This window comes from Microtus oregoni, unplaced genomic scaffold (genome assembly GCF_018167655.1).
Source record: "Microtus oregoni isolate MIOR12 unplaced genomic scaffold, Mior012 000045F_ref0000178, whole genome shotgun sequence".
Lineage (NCBI taxonomy): Eukaryota > Metazoa > Chordata > Mammalia > Rodentia > Cricetidae > Microtus > Microtus oregoni.
In genome coordinates, this window is record NW_024543219.1 from 10,992,073 (window position 1) to 11,013,106 (window position 21,034).

Below are 21,034 nucleotides of genomic sequence, written 5' to 3' on the forward strand. Positions count from 1 at the left end.
CACTCAGTAGTTTAGAACACCTCAGAGCGTGCACTGTGTGCTGCCCCACAAGAGCTTATACCAATATTCCTTCCCTCAGACCACAAGAGCATTTCCTGTTTGAGCTTCAGTCCCGATCCACCCGGAACTGATTCAGGTAACGGCATACTGAGACGAGGTGTGGTCCCTCTGGGGACTCTTTTCTGTGGCTCCTCAGCACGGTTCCAAGTCTCCTGACTCTTCAGTGTTCCAGTCATCTCTGTCAACATCAAGCTTTCTGTTGTTGTTTGTGGGTTGTTGGATTTTTTATTTTTGAGTCAGGGTCTCACTGTGTAACCCTGGAACTCACTATTGTACATCAGGCTGGCCTCTCCATGTTGGGGTGCTGGGGTCAAGTCTTGCAAAATGTGCGCCACCTTACCCACAGCTTTCTGTGTTTTTTAATTTTTTAAAGTTACGATACACCTTATTGAAACTGTGGGAGGGAGTCATTGTGGTCTTGTCCTACCTGTGCTTGCTGACTTGTTCTCACTCCTGCCCCCTCTGCTATCATTTCTCAGGAGCAGTTTTGGCTCTTGCAAGTCTTCTGAGTGCTGAGTAGGATTCAGAGTGGATCTGTTCACCTCATGTTACTTGGAAGCCTGGAAACCTGGAGGTGAGAAGTCCATGCTCAATGTTTTCTTTTCATGCATTTGCCGGCGATTCCGACACGGCTGTAAGCTTGTTTGGTTCACTGTGCTGTCTGTAATCACAAATTTAATTAAAATTGAACTTGGACCAGTTCCCGGAGCAGTAATATGAACAATGCCTGACCAGCGAAGCCACAGGAGACTATAATTAGATCTCATGAAATAATGGTCTCAAATTATTTTTAAGTGCTTGTAATTTTTAGTAATATTTAGGCCTAGGTACAAACAACAAAGGGAACACTCAACTGGGAGTGATCCAGTAAGAGATGGGGCTCTTGACTTACGGGTGCTCAGCCTGGGAAACTTTACAGTTTAATTAAATAGAGAAGAGGAATCTGCACAGCGGGAAATAAGGTCACTAGATAAGCTTTTGACCTCTGTTTCCTGTTCTGGGTGGCTCTGCAATCCACTGAGAATTTCACTGCCCTTACCCGGATTTCCCATTTCCTGTTGGTTCTCTCTCCCTCCTTCCCCCACTTCTTGAGCTGCCAAACCAAATCCTTTCAAACAGATAAAGACTCAGTTAATTTGCTAAACAGCTCAGTGCTCCCGGGAAGGGACAGCTTCCTGAATTGCCGTGTAAAGGGCAGGAGCAGAATAAAGACCAGATCAGTTTCTCCTGTACCAGCCTTTCAGGGCTATACCCATAAAGCAAGTCAACTCAGCCTTGCCTCAGCGCTGTGGCTACCTGGCTACAAAGAGAGGAGCTGGTACTGTGGCCACAAGTGACTTGGATACAGATATAGCACAGAGAAGTTGGAGGAAAATGCTTTACTATTGTGTCACTATTGCAAGCGTCTACCCTAAAACACTGAACCGTGTCTTTTCGCTAAGGGTCGGAACCCAAGCCGGCCTCACACTTCTTTATCACTGCTAATTTACCCCATCCCCCCTTTCCCTAGACAGGGTTTCTCTGTGTAGCCCTGGCAGTCCTGGAACTCAGAGATCCGCCCACCTCTGCCTTCAAGTGCCCGCACTTAGGGACAAAAGGTGTGCTTCACCGCCACTGCCTCGCTTAGATCTTTTACTAAGACATAAACCACAACCAGGCAACACAGAAAGAACTGGTCGGTCTTGTCTTTGCCTTTTGGATGTGTGACATTAAAGAGTCAAGAATTGCAAATGTCTTTCTTTCAAGATCACAAAACTGACAGCAGTCTAATCCCAGCACTCGGGAGGCAGAGGCAGGCGGATCTCTGTGAGTTCGAGACCAGCCTGGTCTACAAGAGCTAGTTCCAGGACAGGCTCCAAAGCTACAGAGAAACTCTCTCGAAAAAATAAAAACAAAAACAACAACAACAAAAACCACAAAACTGATATTATCGTATCAGAAGCCTCTAGTAGGGCACTAGCCTGTTCACTGAGAACAGGATTTGTTTGGAGTTTGGATAGTCCCTGTTCCTGTGCCCTTGTGAACGTGAATCACAGGGAACAGAAACTCAAATGTAGGTTCTTGGGGGTTCCTAGTCAGTGTTCTTACAAAGTGCCTCTCTGGTTTGAGGCTGCCACCCACAGGTTTGCTTTCCCCATGACTGGACGGAGGGACAGGAACCTGGGCTTGGTACCCATTAAGTACAGTGGGCAGCTCAGAGAAGGCAAAGTGCACACGTGGCCCCAAGGCAACTTAGGGGTTATTTATGGGAGAAAAGGTAGAAAGGCTGACATGGACTCAGACGGGTGAGGGTAGGTGCAGGGCTGGGGGTAAGATGGTGAGGGGTAAAATGTCTAGGCAGCAGTTCTCAACCTGTGGGCTGCAACCCCTTTGGGGGGTCGAATGATCCTTTCAAAGATATTTACATTACAATTCATAACAGTAACAAAATTGCAGTTATAAGGTAGCAATGAAAATAATTTTATGGTTGGAGGTCCCACAACATGAGGAACTGTATTAAGGTGTCACAGGGGCTGGAGAGATGGCTCAGTGGTTAAGAGCACCTGGCTGCTCTTCCAGGGGACCAGGGTTCAATTCCCAGGACCCACATGCCAGCTCAGAACTGTCCAGTTCCAGGGGATCCGACACCTTCACTCCAATGCACATAAAATAAAGCTAAATAAAATTAAAAATGAAATACAATAAAGTGTCTAGTGTTAGGCGGGCTGAGAACAGCTGTAACAGACAGTGCAGGCTTTGCTTCGTGTGCATAAGGAAAAAAGCACCAGGATTAGAGTCAAGGGAAGGAACACAATTCAAAGTTTGAAGTCTAACTGAACAACGAAGCACGCACCTTAGAGAGAAAAGCTCTTCACCCAGGACACGGCCTAGCACCAGCAGCCGTTCTAACCACGCAAGATGTAGGTAGCGTTGAGAGATCAGAAGTACAAAAAGCAATGTTAAATAAAAGGTTTTGCTTTTATTTAAAATAAATTGCATTTATACAGTCTTTAAATCATGGATTATCGGAAAATACTGGTAGGTCCACCCCTCCCTTGCACCCTCTGGGCTCGTGAGCTAGGAGTTTTCTAGCTAGCACCAATGCAGACTGTAACAGCGCAGCGACCGGAACAGAGCCAGTGCAGGCGGTAGAGTTAAGGACATCACGGCAAGTCATGACCATCATGAAGGCATTCTTAATTTAGCAGATACTGAAACTGCATATTCATTATATAATTTAAGAGCATTTAATTAATGCGAGGATGCTACATTTAAGCCATTTCCTAGATGTGAATAGTTTTTAAAAAAACTGTACAATTTTATAAAATTTGTGTTTGTACATTAGTTACACAAAATGCATACTTCATAGAACTTTCTTCATATCGGAACACAAAGGTCGCATATTTTAGCAGACAGTGAATATGCTGGTGAATACTAAGAGTGTTGTAATACAGTCTGGTGCAAAGTAAACACGAAACAATGTACAACATGCTTCTTCAAGGAGAACAGATCAACAGCGCTTCCTTCAAGGTCAACAATGTCATTGAACACCAAGCATCTACTGCAGACCCGATTTTATATTAGGAGAGGGACTAACCAGCTGCCAGAAGTAGGGTATTTGAAAAGAGGGCATCAAATTAGACATACATTAAACACATGCATTATACATGATAAATAGACTTCATATAGGTTACACCCTGGGTAACCTGGTAGTAGATGGCTTGTTTCTTGGTTTGGCTAGTGTCAATCAGCAACAGCTGGTTCCCCATTCACCCCCTGCTTCAGATGTCAATGTGTGGCCCTAGGGAACGTCTGCATTCCACAGTCCACATACTGCATCATGGTAGCAGGTTAATAACCATGCTTGTTAGTGTACATATTAACCGCTCTGATAAGGCAAAGAGTTTTCATGATAAAATGATAAATTTCAGGCTTACTTTATTAAGCAGCATATAAGAAACAATAGCTTTAAAGTTAAATATTGTTATGGCTGTGCAGTTTCTTTACACAGTTTCCTGTTCACACCCAACCACTGGTGAGTTTGTAGAACATCTCCTCATCTAAGCTCTCGTTCTGGTCTTTGGCCCGAGTTGAGAGAAATATGTAACCACCAATGAACTCATGGACCACCTTGCAGTCTACTTCAGTACAGATGAAGGACAACCGGACCTCATCTGCAAACTCCACGGTGACCTGGGATAGAGACAAAGAACCGTCAGCATCCCCAGCGGCTTCTGTAAGAAAGCACTGTCAGTCCCCAGAGGATTAGCCAGGGACAGCAATGTCTGTGTGTCCAAACAATACGAACAGTGTATCATCCCTTCCCCCATTCCTTTAGTTTGCAAGTTCTCAAGGGAAGTTCCCAAGCAGTATCTGGTAATGCAATTAATAAGAATGTCTCTCTTCAGGTCCTGGGAGAAAATCTATTTCCTGTGTTTTATTTAACATTTGCTTCAGAATTTAACCTTTAGATATTATGATCAAATATTTCAGAAAGATGGGTTTTCCTGATAGCAACTGATACAACAGATCCAATTGCCAAGCCAAACAGCCTACCAATAAGACTGTTTTTTTTTTTTTTGTTTTTTGTTTGTTTGTTTCTTTTTTTCCCCGAGACAGGGCTTCTCTGTGTAGCCTTGCCTGTCCTGGAACTCACTTTGTAGAGCAGAGATCCTCGGAGATCCCTCCTGCCACTGCCTCCCGAGTGCTGGGATTGAAAGTGTGCACCACCACCACCACCACCACCGGGCACAGTAAAACTGTTTTATATGATGTCCATGTAACAAAGAAAATGGGCCCCATTGTGGTTACACAGTGCTCCAGGCAGTGGGCACTAGCGTGCAAACAACTCTTTCAAAGCTGAGCCAGCCACTAAGTGAGCACTCGGACAATGACCACACGTGAGGCTTCCAGATGGGAGTGAAGTCCAGGCCACCTGCCTGCTTTAGAAGCTGTGAGGGGCTGCGAGAGGGGCAGAAATGTAAACATCCAGGCCTGGCCAGAGGCCTGGAACAGACTCTGACTGCTGCTATGGGAAGGGGCTTAGCTATTACAGAGAGAACATTATGAAATAGTTAAGTTTTAAGTGAGAAATGAGTAACAACCATGGTCTATACTTTAATCCTAAAGATTATTTTTTTCTTTTTTTGGATGCTAGGCAAGCACTCTCCCAGTACCCAAGCTATCCGTAGGCTGGCGCTCTCTCTCTCTTCCCAGTACCTGAACTACCCTAGGCTCTCTCCTTCCTTCCTTCCTTCCTTCCTCCCCCCCCCTCTCCCTCTCTCCTTTCATGTCTGGAGTTGTAGATGGTCGTGAACCTCCATGTGGGTGCTGGGAATTGAGCCCAGTCCTTCAGAAGAACAGCAAAGTGCTCTTAGCTGCTGAGCCATCTCCCCATCCTATTCGTTTGTAAGCAAATGCAGACTACCCTGCAGGGCCTCATTTGGATGAGGCTGCCTTGGAAGTCTGGCTACCTACCCAACGGTGGCCTTTCAAAGTGTGTTCGAAGGTTCTAGCATGGGAGCCCAGCTACTCTATACCCTTGGCAGAGAGGGCTGTCTTCTCCCACCAAGTATGAGAAGTGAAGGGGACACCAGAACTCACCAGCCAGACAAGCCAAACCAGCCCTAGCAGTTAATGGGAGTATCAAATATCACAGTCAAATGGCCTCACAGAACCCGGGGTTCAGAATTTATAAGGCTCCCCCTCTTTGTTTTTCTTAAGTGCTGTGGAACAAATCCAGGCCCACTGAACTACACACCCCTCAGCCATCCTCACACTTCCGCCCGCTCACCATTTTGATCTCCCAGTTGACATTCCACTGCTTCATGTTGCTGAACCGCCATGTTTTGATGGCGTCTCCCGTGCTGGCATCCATCCGGATCAACCTGTTGTATGCAATTCCAATAAGTTCTTCTCTCTTGCCACCTTGAAATCTGTAATATTAAAGAAAACCCCCTCAGAATACAGGTAAGGACAGAATCGCAACTGTGAGTTGTTAAGGGAAGGCCTGTGTTTTAATACCATGTTTTAAGTTTTGCTGTAGAAGAGGTTACTATGTCTAAGTAGCTTTGCCTTCAGTGTTTAATATCTAAGTACATGAAGTAGACAAACAACAGCTGCAGACCACAGCAGCACACTGACCTCGCGATGAAGTGTGTGATGCCGAACTCAGGCAGAGACTGCCAAGCTTGAATGAATCTCATCTTGGCTTCAATCAGACTCATCTGGGCTACATTCTGATGGGCCTCCAAGATTCTTGCTGTTATCTAAACATGATTAAGTATTAAATAATTAGATATTATATCTTTTGTGATAGAAACAAGATAAAACATTTAATTATGTGCCCCATAAAATCATGTTGAATTAAAATTAAAAATTATCTAAACTTTTTTTGGGGATTTCAATAAAGTAACATTGTTAATTTCAGTTTTTATGTGTTACACAAGAAGCATTTAGGATTCTCGTGTATGCCTGCCAGGACTGAGAGGTTCCAAGTGAACAGACTGGCGAGCGATGACAAGATAACACGTTCAGATCTATATTCAGATGATGGTTGGCATTTAGCAACAAAATGCAACAGGGCTCCAGTCCAGAGACCTGAACATGAAGAAATAGTGGGTATCATCCATGTCCTATGGCAAGCAAACAGAATTGAAATAGTTCACCGACACTCACTTTAGGATATTCCCCCTTGGTGGGGTAAGGGGCCAGGGTAGGATGGCTATGAGTTCGGCTTTACAATGTTTAATTTCTCTCTCTTTGTAAATATCTCCGATTACCAACTTACCAAATCTCTTATATAGCCTGGCTGTAGATGGCAATGCGAAGAAAGAAAAAGGGAGCAGAAAGAAAAAAGGAAAAAAGAAAAGAAGAGGTGATCAGGAAACAGCAATGAAGCAAAGCAAAGGCCATGGAACCTGCAACCCAAAATTCTAGCAGAAAACCATGCAGAAAAAGACCACTCCGGTGAAACACAGTCAAGGCAGGAATGAGAATGGAAACCAGGAAGCAGAGATTACTGTGCATTCAGAACACAGAAGTGTACACTGCAGACAGTCACTCAGTTAAAGGTGGAACCTCATAGAAGAAGGGGCAAAGCCCTTTCTCCCCTCATGTGCTGTTCTTATAGTGAGGGCAAAGCTAGTTATTTTAGTGGCAAAATAAAAACGAATAATCCAAAGCCACGCCAGCTTCCTCAGCTCTAGGCAGAGGACACGAGGCATGCACAGCTTCTCAGAAGGACGCTAAGGCTGCACATGAGGTCAGCGCCACATTGTTCCTTTATTTGCACAAAAAGGCAGCAGGCCCTCAATTACCATCTGCTTTTTGCATCCTTTTTCCTGGAAGGAGAAACACAAGTTTGCCAAACAGGGCCCTGGGAGCTGTGGCCACACATGTATTGTTTTCAGTTTGGTATGACAGGACAATTCTTTATTTACAGTTAAAAACTCATACTCAAAATAACCCTGGAAAAGCTCAGCTAAAACATGCATAATCTGGGGGGAGATGCAGATTAAGTGTCAGAGGCTATGCTGATCTGTGCCTCGGCAGCATCCCCTCAGCCAGACATTTGATCTCGTGCCTGTGAGCACTGGTAGGGTCAGGGCAGCCATGCAAAGGCCTGAACTTGAGGGAACAAGATCTGGGCCTACTTAGAGAAGGAGGGGTTGGAAAGGTCTGTGTATTTTACTCAGACCAAAGTCCCGGAAAGGTCCTTAACCATAAGTCACACACCGCCTTATTGACACTGACAAAACGGAGGATTTTAGGTCACATTTTTGTCCACAACACAAAAGCAGAGAACTATCATCTGTGGACAACAGACACTGAAATAATAAAACCACTAAGGTTTGAAATCATTCGAAGGTAAATGAGTTCATCTGTAGAAACCAGTCTCTTGGCACACAGCTCTCTGGTGAGTAAGGGAAAGCCAGCACCTCCTCCCTTTCCCCTAGGCGGCACTTCTGCCATCCCTCACCGCTCACTCCCACAGCCTTAACTGCACACACAGACCATTCCTGATTAAAGTTCTCACCAGTTCTGTGGAAAGCAAAACTCTTTCAGATTCATTTAATAAAGTAACGTTTAAATTTAAGGAAGGTAATGTTCTATTTAATTTGAACTTTAATGTTTTAAAATGATCCCTTAAAGACAAAAACAAAACTCGATAAAAATGATTTATTTATTTTAGAGGTCTTCTCTCTCCCCCGTCGACTCTGAAGCCTTTCCTTTTAAGGCCTGCTGTTCAGTGTAGAGAATCCTGGGGGCTCTCAAGTCAAATTCCCCTGCAAAGGACCTCGAGTAATGCACCAACATGCCATTCTCCTGGACAGCAAGCCTTTTACGGCATTAATCTCCAGGACAGGAATTCCAGAGAGAGTGGACAAGAGAGTGTTCTATTAGGGTTAGGACAGTGATGGAGATATATTTCTCACACCTTTAACCCCAGCATTCGGAAGGCAGAAGCAGGCAGATCTCTGCTACACAAAGAAACCCTGTCTCAAAACACTCTCCTGCCCAACCCCCACAAATGGTTAATCTACCTCAGCAAACACAAGTATTAAAGATACTTTGGAGAAGTGCTGAGTGTGCTCTTTTGGTCACGTCTCGGCAGGGACCCAAAGAATCCGGCCTCTAAGAGCATTTCAATTCTTGAGGGTCCTTTGAGAGTGCTCTCCTTGGACTGTGTAGAACAGACAGCTGCTGATACTGCTTCCCAGTATCTATCCTATTAACGTCATAGAAGATTAACAACATTTTAAACAGACCCTCACCTCCTCCATTTCCTGTTTTATATATGCTACCAAAGCTGGTAACTTTCATTTAGGAGGAGAACCAGTATTTAAAGCATGAGCACAATATTACAAAACTAGCTAATTAAGTAGAATGGAATACCTGTTTGTTCTTATACTTTTTTAGGTAGCGAGGGGACACCAGGCACTCGGGATTGATGTCAGTTGTGATCTGCTCTGGAATTAGCTGGGGATCTGGGTTAAGATGCTGCATCTTCAGGAAGGAGAGGATGTTCTGAACCTCTAAATTATAGGAACTGTCCGCCATGGTCTTGCCTTTGGAAGCTAATCTGCAGGCTGCCATCCAGTGTGCATACTGCTTCTCCTGTGGAAACAAAGAGAGGGATGAAGCCACACAGTGCTCGGAACCTAGGTGTAGAATGTAGGGACAGCTGGCCAACCAACTCACACGAGAGCCAGAAAAAAAGTGACTTTAACTGGAAAACTTACATTATCACAACGAAGCCAAATTTCATTCATGCCCTCTGCAACCGGAATTAGGAGTTTTATGTTAAATTTTTGGCCCGAAATGTTTACATCTGGGGTAACTTCACATCCTGTAATAATAAATTAAATTATAAAAGTGCATAAAGGAAATCCTGAGCCAATAAAATAGCCTCATTTTGTGAGATCTTAACACGGTGAATTCTGCCACAACACTTTAAGAACACTCTACCACTGAATGTCACTCCTGGTCTCCAGATGGAGAGGCCCCCAACACGGTGAATGAGGCTCTTGCTCTAGCCATAAGCCTGAATGAGTATCAGTGCTAGGTAGGGCTGGAGGAGGAGTGGCTGAGCAGTTCCGGATGCATAAGGACAGGAGTTCAGTTCCTAACTTACAACTGTCTCTCATTACAGCTCCAGGGGGTTTGATGCCCTCTTCTAGACTACTCAGGCACCTGTACATACAACACGCACACTTAAAAATGAGATACTTTTAAAAAAATATTAAATAAAAAAGTAGAGCTAACAGCTGAGCCCTCGCTGAAGGCCCAGGCTGAAGCCCAGGCTGCAGGCGCTCAATGAGGAGGCCCATGCCTCAAGTTCCAGCTCCCACTGCTCAGCTTTCAATCTTACAAGGCAAAAGGAGCCTCACAGGAACATCCTGGACTTGCTCAGGAGCTGGGGGAGAACAAAGTGAAGACAGAAGAACAGGAATGGAAGAGGAAAACAGGCTAAAAGCTCCGCCTGTGATCAGGGGTGAAGAGCAAGCAAGATGCCAGCGAGGAGGATGAGACAAGGACTGCAGACACGACAACCACAAGGCTGCAGATGAGGGAACCCTAACAACATCAACTCGGGTCAGGCCAGAGATCAGAACAAATACCCACATGCAACTCAACACACAAACTGGAGAACCAAGAACACGGCAAAGCCTCCACAGGTCACACGAGGCCCCCTTACCTCTGAGATTCATCTGATGAGCAGGTGTACCACTGGACTCTTCTCGGCTCTTATAGCAGGAGATGGAAGTGTCTTTGAACGTGCACCAGTACTGCTTGTACCCTTTTAAAGTCAGCTTTTTAGGCCTAGATAGCAAACAGAATTGAGACAATAACCACTTTGACATGACTTCATCAGGGCTGTTTTAGCAGTTAAATTTCTCAGTGCTGAAAAACACAAAGCCAGTTTTATAGGGCTGACATCATCTGCCTTTGGCCAGCTTTCCCTGGTGTGCCCCCCTTCTCAGTATACTCCAGAAGATTGCAAACACTGAGAGGGTAGAGAGCCCCAGCCCGCACTTCACCCTTCAAGCTGTCCATCTGGAAAAACCCTGCAGATGCATCATGGCTGTGAAAATCTCTGCATGTGTGTACTCAACATGAGTGCAGTCAAAGGCTCGGTCATGACACAGACATGCCACTCCAGAGCCAAACACAGAAGGTGGCACAGTAGAAGTATGGAAAAGGGAAAGGTAGATACAGAGAGAAGTTCTGAAATCGTCCTTTTCTCGGAAGCGCTCTATTCTGTGAGCTACAGTATTTCCAGCCTCGCGAAGCACAGCTGTCTCCCACCCACCCTACTACCCACCTCTCAGTTTGGAAGATTAAAAACTTACTTACAAGAGAGGGTCCAGCGGCACATGAACACAGGGCAATGGAGTCTGGAGGTTGAGCAAGGACCTAACACTGCGTTCCCAGGACACCATGTGCCACTTTTAATGCAGACCACTGACGTCAGCCACTATTACCAACTATGATACAATCAGCCCCATGACTTTAAGATCAAATAAAGCAATGATTTTTGTGGTTTTAGTTTAGTGAACATGATTTTAACTTTAAGTGTATATCTAACTGGTAAATCTTACAGATTTATTTTATAAATAATTGACATCGAATTACTGTAAATTTAAATGAGAACCTGATTATAAGACTGATAGTTCTTGTTGATATTTGAAATCCATCCCACTTTTGTACTTACTTGAAAACTTTAATATAGTCAGCAAGTTCTGGAATTGAAGTAATGTCACCCTAGGTAAAGGATTAAAATAATATTTTTCTTAATCTTTTAAATTTGGTTTGGTATCTGATTTTTAAAACTGCTTATTTAATATTCAAAATACAGTCGTTAAAGATAGAAATGATATGATCATATTAGAGGTCTTATTACAAAAGCATTTTCAAATATTACACAAAGCTAATAAAAACTTGAACAACATGACATTTGTACAATTTCCAAGAATGTATTGTTACATCTAAATATAGCTGAAATGGTTTACAGCAATATATGGAAATATTATAAATCATAATGGCACCAAGAAAAATCTTTCTTCATTGATAACTCCTTCCTCAGTTTTAAAAATAAGCAACATTTAGGTTATCATGAGGCTCATTTCTCTTCTTTCTGTTGTGTATCAAGTAAGCCGACTTACCACGGCTTGATGATGCTTCCCCAAAACAAGTACTTAAGAGAGGGCTTCAGAATGGAAAGCCCTAGAGGTCAGAGGCACTATTTCCTGAGAAAAGGTTTTCTGGGTGGAGAGTGAGGCCCTGGCATTGATCCTTCCACCACAAAAAAAACTTCTCTGAAAATCTATGACAAACTTCTGGAAAGAACTGAACACTTTTCTCCACCTTCCAGATGCCACAGCTGGCCACAGAAAACCCACAAAAAGGTAAGCCTCAACTAAAGTCAAACATTAGCTAAAGAACCACCTCACCAGAATTGTTGATGTTTTCCCGCCTTCCAAAGTGATCTCCAGATCAGAAAGGGCAGCATCAACTTCATCCACGTCTTTGTCACTGTTGTTCAGATGGTTTTCTGACGTCATGATTGACAGCTTATTGATATGATACTGAAACCACAACAGCATGTTGTTGAAATGACTGTTCAGTTGCAGAACTTTGAGATGAAATTACTACCTGGCTCTATACTGGATGCTTTTTTATCTGATTTGCAAAGATAAAGCGTCAGGGGAGGATGCTGAAGAGACGATGGCTCAGTAGGTAAAAGCACTAGCTGCTTACAGTGAATCCGGATTTGATTTCTAACAGCCACATGGCAGCTCACAACCTTCTATAACTGCAGGTCCAGTGAATCCAGCGCCCTCTTCTGGTCTCCACAGATACTGCACAAACATGTGCACAGACAAAACTGCAGATAAAGCACCTCAACACTTAAAATGTCCTGAAACTAGAAGGGTAAAAAGCCATGGCACCTGGGATCAGTGTGACAGACCTGATCAGAAAAACTTATCCAAAATGAGTGCAGTCTCTGTGTACATACAAACGGATCGTTTCTGCCTCCCTTCGTATGATGGGAAGCATTTACAAAGCTGAGTTTTGGTTGTTTTCTTGTGGGGTGGCTGGCTTTCAGTGCATTCTGTCCTGTGCCTTGAACAGATGCACATCCCAGGAAGCCTCAGACCATGCATGAAGCTCCTGTAGAGACGAACTCACTGGCTTGTCTCACATCATTGAGAAAATGAGCCCTCGCTGGCCTACAGTCCTAATCACCAGGAGCAAAGTATCACCATTCTAACTCCAGGGAAAAGTGAACACCAGCTCCACTTTTCCCAGTTCTGTCTTTAATACTCCAGTCTCGGCCATCGAAGAATAAGAAACCGTTCATATGTATGAACAGAGAGTGTGTAAGTACAACCAGACAGCCCTTCTATCTAGTGAGGAAACAGTCTTAGGCATAGAATCTTCTTCTTCTTCTTCTTTTTTAAAGATTTATTTATTTATTATGTATACAGTATTGTCAGTATTCTGTTTGCATGTGTGCCTGCAGGCCAGAAGAGGGCACCACATCTCCTTACAGATGGTTCTGAGCCACCATGTGGTTGCTGGGAATTGAACTCAGGACCTTTGGAAGAGCAGGCAGTGCTCTTAACCACTGAGCCATTTCTCCAGCCCCGGCATAGAATCTTCTAAAATATAAAATAGCTGTTTTTAGGGCTGGAGAGATGGCTCAGAGGTTAAGAGCACTGGCTGCTCTTCCAGGTACTGAGTTCAATTCCCAGCAACCACATGGTGGCTCAAAGCCATCTGTAATGAGATCTGGTGCCCTTTTCTAGCGTCCAAGCAAACATGCAGGTAGAACACTATACATAATAAATAAAGATTTATTTTAAAAATAGCTGTTTTAAAATATACTTGGTGACTCAGAATATTAAAAATCTATTAAGTTTTGCTATCAAGCCTGAGAGATTTTATGAGAGATCAACAGCATCTGGTGTAATTCTCATCAGCTGCTACTCAAGGCAGAAGCGGCTCTGAACTTCTGAAGTATCCATTTACTTGATGTGGGGAATACTCAATTGATGGACCCAAGGCCAACTACCAGTCCTGTATTCTAAGACTCAGTAGCAAATAGTTATACCTTCCAACTGGGCAAACAGATCTTTGCGGTGACAGAACTTGTGATAACCAATGAGAACAAGGGAAGCAGAGACTATAGGGCATATGGATCCAAGCTTTGCTCATGCCTATAGGAAGCCTGTCCCTTTGGGAATGGAGGCAGAGGAGTGGATGGGGAGGCGGTAGAAGAGAATCAGGGAGTGGGAGAGAATGGGAAGAGAGGAGGGAGGGAAACTGTGGTTGGCATGTAAAATAAATGAAAAAATGTTAATAAAATAAAATAAATAAATAAAAGAAAAAAAGGATTATGTGAAGAGCTGGTTAAAATGTAGACTCCCCCTTTCCTCCCACCACCCCACCCCAGAGATCCTGACTCAGCAACTCTGTGGCTCAGCCTGAAATCCACATTTTTTTAAAGCACTTTGGCTGATCTTGATAAAAGAGGCCCTGTTATTATCTTAATAATTTTGCAGCTTTATTTTTTATCTAGTTTATACTAAATTATTTTCTTTCTTCTTGCTATAACCTATTTACAGAGATCTGGGTGCCCCAAAGACAGAGCAGTTCAATGTGTGGGTTGCAGGCTCCACCATACTTTGTTTTCAATGGCAGAAGCATGAGTTCTATTCAGTGTGGTCACACTGGGAAGGACAAGAGTCCGTCATCCATCCATCCATCCACTCACCCACCCACCTATCATCCATCCATCCACTCACCCACCCACCTGTCATCCATCCACCCACCCACCCATCTATCATCCATCCATCCATCCACCCACCCATCCATCATCATCCACCCACCCACCATCCATCCATCTACCCATGCATCATCCATCCACCCACCCACCCACCCATCTATCATCCATCCACCCACCCATCCATCATACATCCATCTACCCACCCATCCATCAACCCACCCATCATCCATCCATCCACCCATCATCCATCCATCATCCATCCACCCACCCATCTATCATCCATCCACCATCCATCCATCCATCCATCCATCTACCTACCCACCCATCCATCATCCATCCATCCATCCACCCACACACCCATCATTCATCTATCCACTAAAATGGTCCAAGAGAGCTATGCTTTGAGGCCCTTCAATTACTGTGAATAGAATCTAAGTTTTGCTGGGAGATAGCCCAGTGGTACAAAGCTTGCTTAGCATGTGCAAGACTACAAGCTCATTTCCTAGCACAATACCTAAACAACAACAAAATGATAAAGAATACTGTTATAAAATTTATACCTATGGTTTTTCACAGATGTATTTTACATGTCTTATTCTTGCTTTTGGCAAAATTTCCACCAGAAAACAATGAGTCTGTATTCAAAGTGTTAAAGGTATATTTGAAGAGTCACTCAGGTAAGAGCTTCCCAGTGAACTATGCCAGATTTAATTCAGGAAATTCTCCAGACAGCTGAAGGCCCTGAGAACGCTAAGATTTTTTTTTTTTTTTAAGACAGGCTTTTTCTGTAGTTTCGGAGCTTGTCCTGGAACTAGTTCTTGTAGACAAGGCTGGCCTTGAACTCACCTGCCTCACCTCCCAAGTGCTGGTAGTAAAGGTGTGAGCCACCACCATCCAGCAAACTTAAAGTTTTTTTAAATTGATTTTTATTGAGTTCTACATTTTTCTCTGCTCCCCTCCCCTTCAACCCCTTTCCAAGGTCCCCATGCTCCCAATTTACTCAGGAGATCTTGTCTTTTATCTACTTTTCTAACTGTAAGATTCTAAACCAGCTGGTTTAGTCAACTCTCTGGAACAGCTGATAAATTCGCCCACCCGCCAGCAACCTTCCAACGGTGACCCTGGGTTACAGCTGAACTTTCTCGTGTGTTGGTGCATTTGGAAGTTTGGCAGCATTTTTGCGTTTTGAGAAAAGTGAACCCTTATAGTTAGAGATTCTTCACTGAGGACCAGCTTTGCTTCTCCTACTTCTATTTAAAGACTATTAATTGCGCTGGGACCTTAGGGAAGACTAGAGTCCCATCAGAACCCAAGAATACTTGCCAAAGCCCCACTCAGACATACTGAAATCTAAAAGAGAATCAAGCTGCTGACAATGGACCTCAGTGCTTCTAAGAATGCTGGTTTGTCTAAAGCCATACTGGAGAGTGGATCAGTAATGGGAGTGGGGTAATTAATTTAAAAAGTACCACTATAATTCTGAAGCATGTGTTATCCAAGGCTCACATTTGGAGAAATACTGGCTTAAAGAAACATTAGCTTTCTACTTAATAATTAATATTGTAAAAACACTTATGTTTATCCTACTCTACTGCCAACTTGCAATGTGCCTTATCATCAACTTAATAGTATTAGTATTTTATTTCCAAGAGGAAACTGACTTAACTTCAGGTTACTATAGGCTAGAAGGGAAATGACCATTTTTTTTTCCCCACAAGATAAAGGAAAGCTACCAAAAGTACCACTGATTCTTTTTTCTTCTTTTATTTATTTATCTTTTTTTGTTTTCTTCAAGACAGGGTTTCACTGTATAGTTTTGGAGCCTGTCCTGGAACTTGCTCTGTAGACCAGGCTGGTCTTGAACTCACAGAGATCTGCCTGCCTCTGCCTCCTGAGTACTGGGATTAAAGGTGTGTGCCACCACTGCCTGGCAATTCTTAAATATATTTGTATATCAAGATATATATAAAATATTTTGCCTGTATGTATGCCTGAACACCAGAAGGCACCAGATCTCATTATAGATGTTTGTGAGCCGCTATATTGTTGCTGGGAATTAAACTTGGGACCTCTGGAAGAGCAGTCAGAACACCTTAACCTCTGAGCCATCTCTCCAGCCTTGTTTCTTTTTTGTATGTTTGTTTATTTTTTGAGACAGGGTTTCTCTGTATAATAGTCCTGGCTGTCCTGGAACTCACTTGGTAGACCAGGCTGGCCTCAAACTCACTGAGATCCACCTGCCTCTGCTTCCTAAGTGCTGGAACTGAAGGTGTATGCCACCACCACCCAACTGACTCTTAAATATTTTATTTATTTATTTACTTATTTAGTTTTTTGAGACAGGGTTTCTCTGTAGCTTTGGAGCCTGTCCTGGAACTAGCTCTCTAGACCAGGTTGGCCTCAAACTCACAGAGATCCGCCTGATTCTGACTCCCGAGTGCTGGGATTAAAGGCATGCACCACCACCGCCGGCTAATTCTTAAATACTTTAAAACGAAATGAAACAAAAATAATCATTAGCTTGGCCTTGGTGGCGCACACGTTTAATTTCAAAACCAGGTGGATCTCTGAGTTAGAGGCCAGCCTGGGCTACAGAGTGAGTTCCAGGACAGCCAAGGCTACACAGAGAAACCCTGTTTAGAAAAACCAAAAAAAAAAAAAAAAAACAATAATCATGCTTGTTTCACTTTTGTAAATGTCCACTTCTGATGCTTACAAATTTCCATTAGTTAGTGTGTTTGCATGTCCACGCACGTGTGCACATGGAAGTGAGAAGACCACATTAAAGCAAACGGAGTCTCACTATATAGCCCTAGCTGCCCTAGCTTCCCCAGGAATGGAATTAAAGGTGTGTGCCAATATGCCCAGCCTCAGATGATTTTGGGAGTTGGTTCTCCCCTTTCATCAAGTAGGTCCTGAATACTAAACTTGGGTTACCATGCTTGGTAGCACACATCTGCTTGCTGGGCCATCTTGCCAGCCCCATGTACCACTTCCTACACAGCAAAAACAACAGTATCAAATGCTAGGGTTACTACAGCACTCTCTTCCCAGTTAAGAACCAGTCACTATGTCACATTACCTGCAAGGCTGCAAACATCATCATCTCCTCCTCGGTGCATTCAATCTCTTCTAGGAGAAGAGCCCACTTGGCCTGCTCATAAAGTTGATTGATTCTGATAGCATCGTACTGCAGAACAAGGGAAACACGAGCTTCAATACACAGCATTCAATACCAGAAAGTTTTCAGTGTTAAATATTCACTTTTGAGGCTTGAGAGATGGCTCAGCAGTTAGGAGTGCATACAGTTCCTAGCACCCATGTAAGATGGCTCATAATTGCCTGAATTCTAGATCCCAGGGGTTCTCATATGTCTGGCCTCTGTGGGCTCCTGTACTCAAACACACCTAAATTTTAAAATAATGTCTTTAGTAGTCTCATTTTTAATAAAATTATTTCATGAGTGTTTTGCTCTTGTGTACGTGTATACACTACATGCATGCCTGGTGCCTGCTGGGTGCCCTGGAACTGGAGTTAATGTATGGTTGTGAGCTACCATGTAGGTGCTGGGACCCAGGTCCTCTGCAAGTGCTATAGCACCCCTTCTCCACTTTTGAGACAAGGCTCACTGTGTAGCCTTGGTTGGCCTTAGCTTGCTGTCTAGACTAACTAACTAGTCTTGAATTCAGAGATCCTCTTGCCTCTGCCTCCTGGGTGTTGCCATTAAAAGCTTGCACTACGACTTTAACACCATAAATACTCATGTTTAAAGCATGACAAAAAGTGAGTATGTAATTTTTTTTCAACTTTTTATTATCAAAATGGTTAATTCTAAAAAAGAAGAGATCTATTATGTTAGATATGTCTATAGATACATCTAATTTTCTATTTAAAACGACAAACTATGACAAGAAAATTACTCAGGGATTTAGTTCAGTAAGCAGAAGAGATCGCCTAGCACGAGAGAGGATTTGACCCCTAGCACTGAAGGGAAAAAAGGAGGATCACGTAATGACTATGTGTCTGACTTGAAGGAGGGCGCGGTGGCTCATGACTGCTACGCGGGCACTGGGAAAGCTAAAGCAGGAGGATCCTTGTTTCTAGGCCAGCCCAGGCTGCACAGCAAGGCACTGTCTCAAAAACAGAACAAACCCCACAAAACTGGGTACTGATGTTTGCTTGTAATCCACACCCAGAGTCAGCCTGGGTTTCATACTAAGTTCCACAGCCTATGCAGAATGGCTGGATTCTGTCTCAAAAAGCAAACACTGGATAAAGAAAGGAAAGGGGGGGGGGGAATCTAGTTGGAAAGAACTAAAACAAGGTACAAATACAGATTGATTTTAACATTATTATTCTGACTTGCCACAACAGAACTCAGTGAGTACAAATTAATTACTTTGGGAAATACCTCACTCACAGAGAAACACACGAAGGGTAGACCCTTGGGAGGAGGAGCTATTTTAAATGTCCAAAACAGGAGGACAGAGACACTTTTGGAAAGTAAGTGTATCCATATCATAAACTGTCCATTTAATTATATTAGCTAAAAGAAACGCTCTCTTAAAATGCTAACCAAACATTCCACTCACTCCCCAACCTACAACTAAAAGTAGATATGAAGTGGCCTAAAAATAAAACTCTGATAGTTCTGAACACACAGTATGCTGTACACATGTTAAACACAGAATTGTGTGAGCACACAATGAAAGACAAGACACTAGATCAGTGGTTCTCAACCTGTAGGGCCTGCATAACTGTAATTTTGCTGCTGTTACGAATTGTAATGTAAATATTGGTTTTCCAATGGTTGCAGGCCACCCCTCTGAAAGGGTTGTACAAACCCCGAAGAGGTCAGGCCCTACAGGTTGAGAACCACTGATCTAGCGTCTTGTCTTTCATTATATGTTCACATAATTCTATGTATAACATGTGTACAGCAACCCTAAGAAAATACCAGATTTATTCAGGATACACACACTTTTGCTTAAAGGTCTGGGTTTTGAATATTATTCAAAACTTGCTACAGTGTCTTAACATTCAAATGAGAATGGAAACAGGCAGAAAAGATTCTTTGTGATCCTTGGTACCTTTGGATTCAAATCAAAAAAGCTGTAGTACTTGAATCGGAGTAGCAAGGCCTCATTTTCCTTCACATCCTGCTCCATTAGCGATCTCGAGGAATCAAGCCACCTGAACAAACGGAGAAGAGCGCTGAGCAAAGCAAACACAATTAACCAAACACCCACCCCTACCAGGTACATTCTTTGCTTGTGCCTGTCCCCCTAAAACTTACCCATGGGTAGGCCTAGTGATGAATACTTTTTAAAATCCCAGCACTGGGGAGGCAGAGACAGGCTGATCTCTGTGAATTTTGGGTCAGCCTGGTCTACAGATTGAGTGAGTTCCAGGACAGCCAGGGCTACATAGAGATACTCTGTCTCAAAAAAACAAAAACTTACCCTTGATTCGTTTTTGCTTTATCAAGAAGAGCTTGAGGCTTGAACATCTTTGCCAGTATTTCTGGCGATGTTACCGGCTGACTGACAGCAAGTATCCCGGGATTGCCTTCTGACAGAGCACTGTCGCCAAACCAGGCAGAAGTTGGTGACAAGGGGCTTCCATCATGAGCGTCGTAAGTGGGCGTCATTGTTTTGCTGTAAAGTCCGGGGCTGGAGTATATGCCTCCTAGTAAGTGGGAAGAGACAGCTGTGAGGGGGACTCAGACTCAGCTCAGTGAGCACACACACTATGGCAGGAAGCACAATGAGCCACAAGCTTCAATCTGGAAGGAAAGCTTAGCACATTATTTGCCTGCCTCAAAACACAAAGTAACTGTGCTCGTACAACAGAACACACAGTACCAAAGCCGTGATGTGATTAAAGTGGTGGCGGTTCTGAGGAGAAAGCCGGCTGAGGGAACTAGGGGATGAGGCCATAGCTGAAGCGCACAGACCAACACCGTGTGTGTGATTGTGGTGAGGCTCACCTTTCAGAGGGCCAATGTAAAGAACATCGATGCCTATAGGAAAGGAAAGAAAGGAGTTCAGAAGGCAAAGGAAAGGCAACATCAGAAGACAAAGGAATGAAGAGGAAAAGAGGGGAAACAGACTCGCCCCAGTTGTGGGTCACGAGCAGGCGCACTAAAATCTCAGGAGCTTCAACAGGAACACAGTATTTTGTCCAATGCAGAAATGAAGCTGTGCTTTAATCAGGCAGGCTGTGACTTGGTTCATATACAGCTGAACTGGAGCCAGAGGTGTCACCTCGTTTATCTAAGGGTCCCGCAGTGTGACAGGGCAAGCCACACAGTAGAGGCTACATAACTGAAGCACACTAGCTAATGATACAACATATGCTCTTTCACCTGAATAACACAATTAAGGATATCAAATTCATGTCTCAATCTGTTATATTCTATCCGATCCTGTCCTGTTTTAGGCTGGCCTCAAACTTAGGGCCATCGTCCTGACTCATTTTCTGCTGCTACACTGTTACTAGATGTGGAAAGAAGAGGGTTAATAATCCACCTTCCCCCAGTTATCTAACTGAAAAATAAGCTTACGCATCCTCCTTCCTCCCACCCCTGTGCGACGGCACTGAGACTGAAGGAATTTCACTGAAGGTATCTTGTCAGCCATCCATATCTGACCCGCTATCCCTGAGTCCTGTGCTGTGTCCATGGCAATACTGTGGGGC

General features: G+C 43.6%; 1 protein-coding gene across 6 annotated transcripts in view; it reads right to left on the reverse strand.

Moving 5' to 3' along the window:
- Positions 1–2,999: 2,999 nt before the first annotated feature.
- The window catches only part of Fermt2 (FERM domain containing kindlin 2), an 80,091-nt gene continuing 62,056 nt past the window's right edge, over positions 3,000–21,034 (reverse strand). Inside the window, exons 5-18 of one of the 6 annotated variants that reach the window (XM_041634053.1) lie at positions 20,325–20,357; positions 19,798–20,023; positions 19,426–19,528; positions 17,418–17,525; positions 11,997–12,131; positions 11,258–11,307; positions 10,241–10,365; positions 9,285–9,391; positions 8,938–9,159; positions 7,359–7,382; positions 6,830–6,850; positions 6,184–6,308; positions 5,834–5,975; positions 3,000–4,233 (exon numbers count right to left, since the gene is read on the reverse strand). In XM_041634053.1, coding sequence (XP_041489987.1) covers positions 4,060–4,233; positions 5,834–5,975; positions 6,184–6,308; positions 6,830–6,850; positions 7,359–7,382; positions 8,938–9,159; positions 9,285–9,391; positions 10,241–10,365; positions 11,258–11,307; positions 11,997–12,131; positions 17,418–17,525; positions 19,426–19,528; positions 19,798–20,023; positions 20,325–20,357 — 1,595 coding nt within the window. In that variant the 3' untranslated portion in view covers positions 3,000–4,059. The remainder of the gene's footprint in view (positions 4,234–5,833; positions 5,976–6,183; positions 6,309–6,829; positions 6,851–7,358; positions 7,383–8,937; positions 9,160–9,284; positions 9,392–10,240; positions 10,366–11,257; positions 11,308–11,996; positions 12,132–17,417; positions 17,526–19,425; positions 19,529–19,797; positions 20,024–20,324; positions 20,358–21,034) is intronic. The other 5 variants (XM_041634055.1, XM_041634054.1, XM_041634057.1 and 2 more) reach the window with 5 other exon arrangements.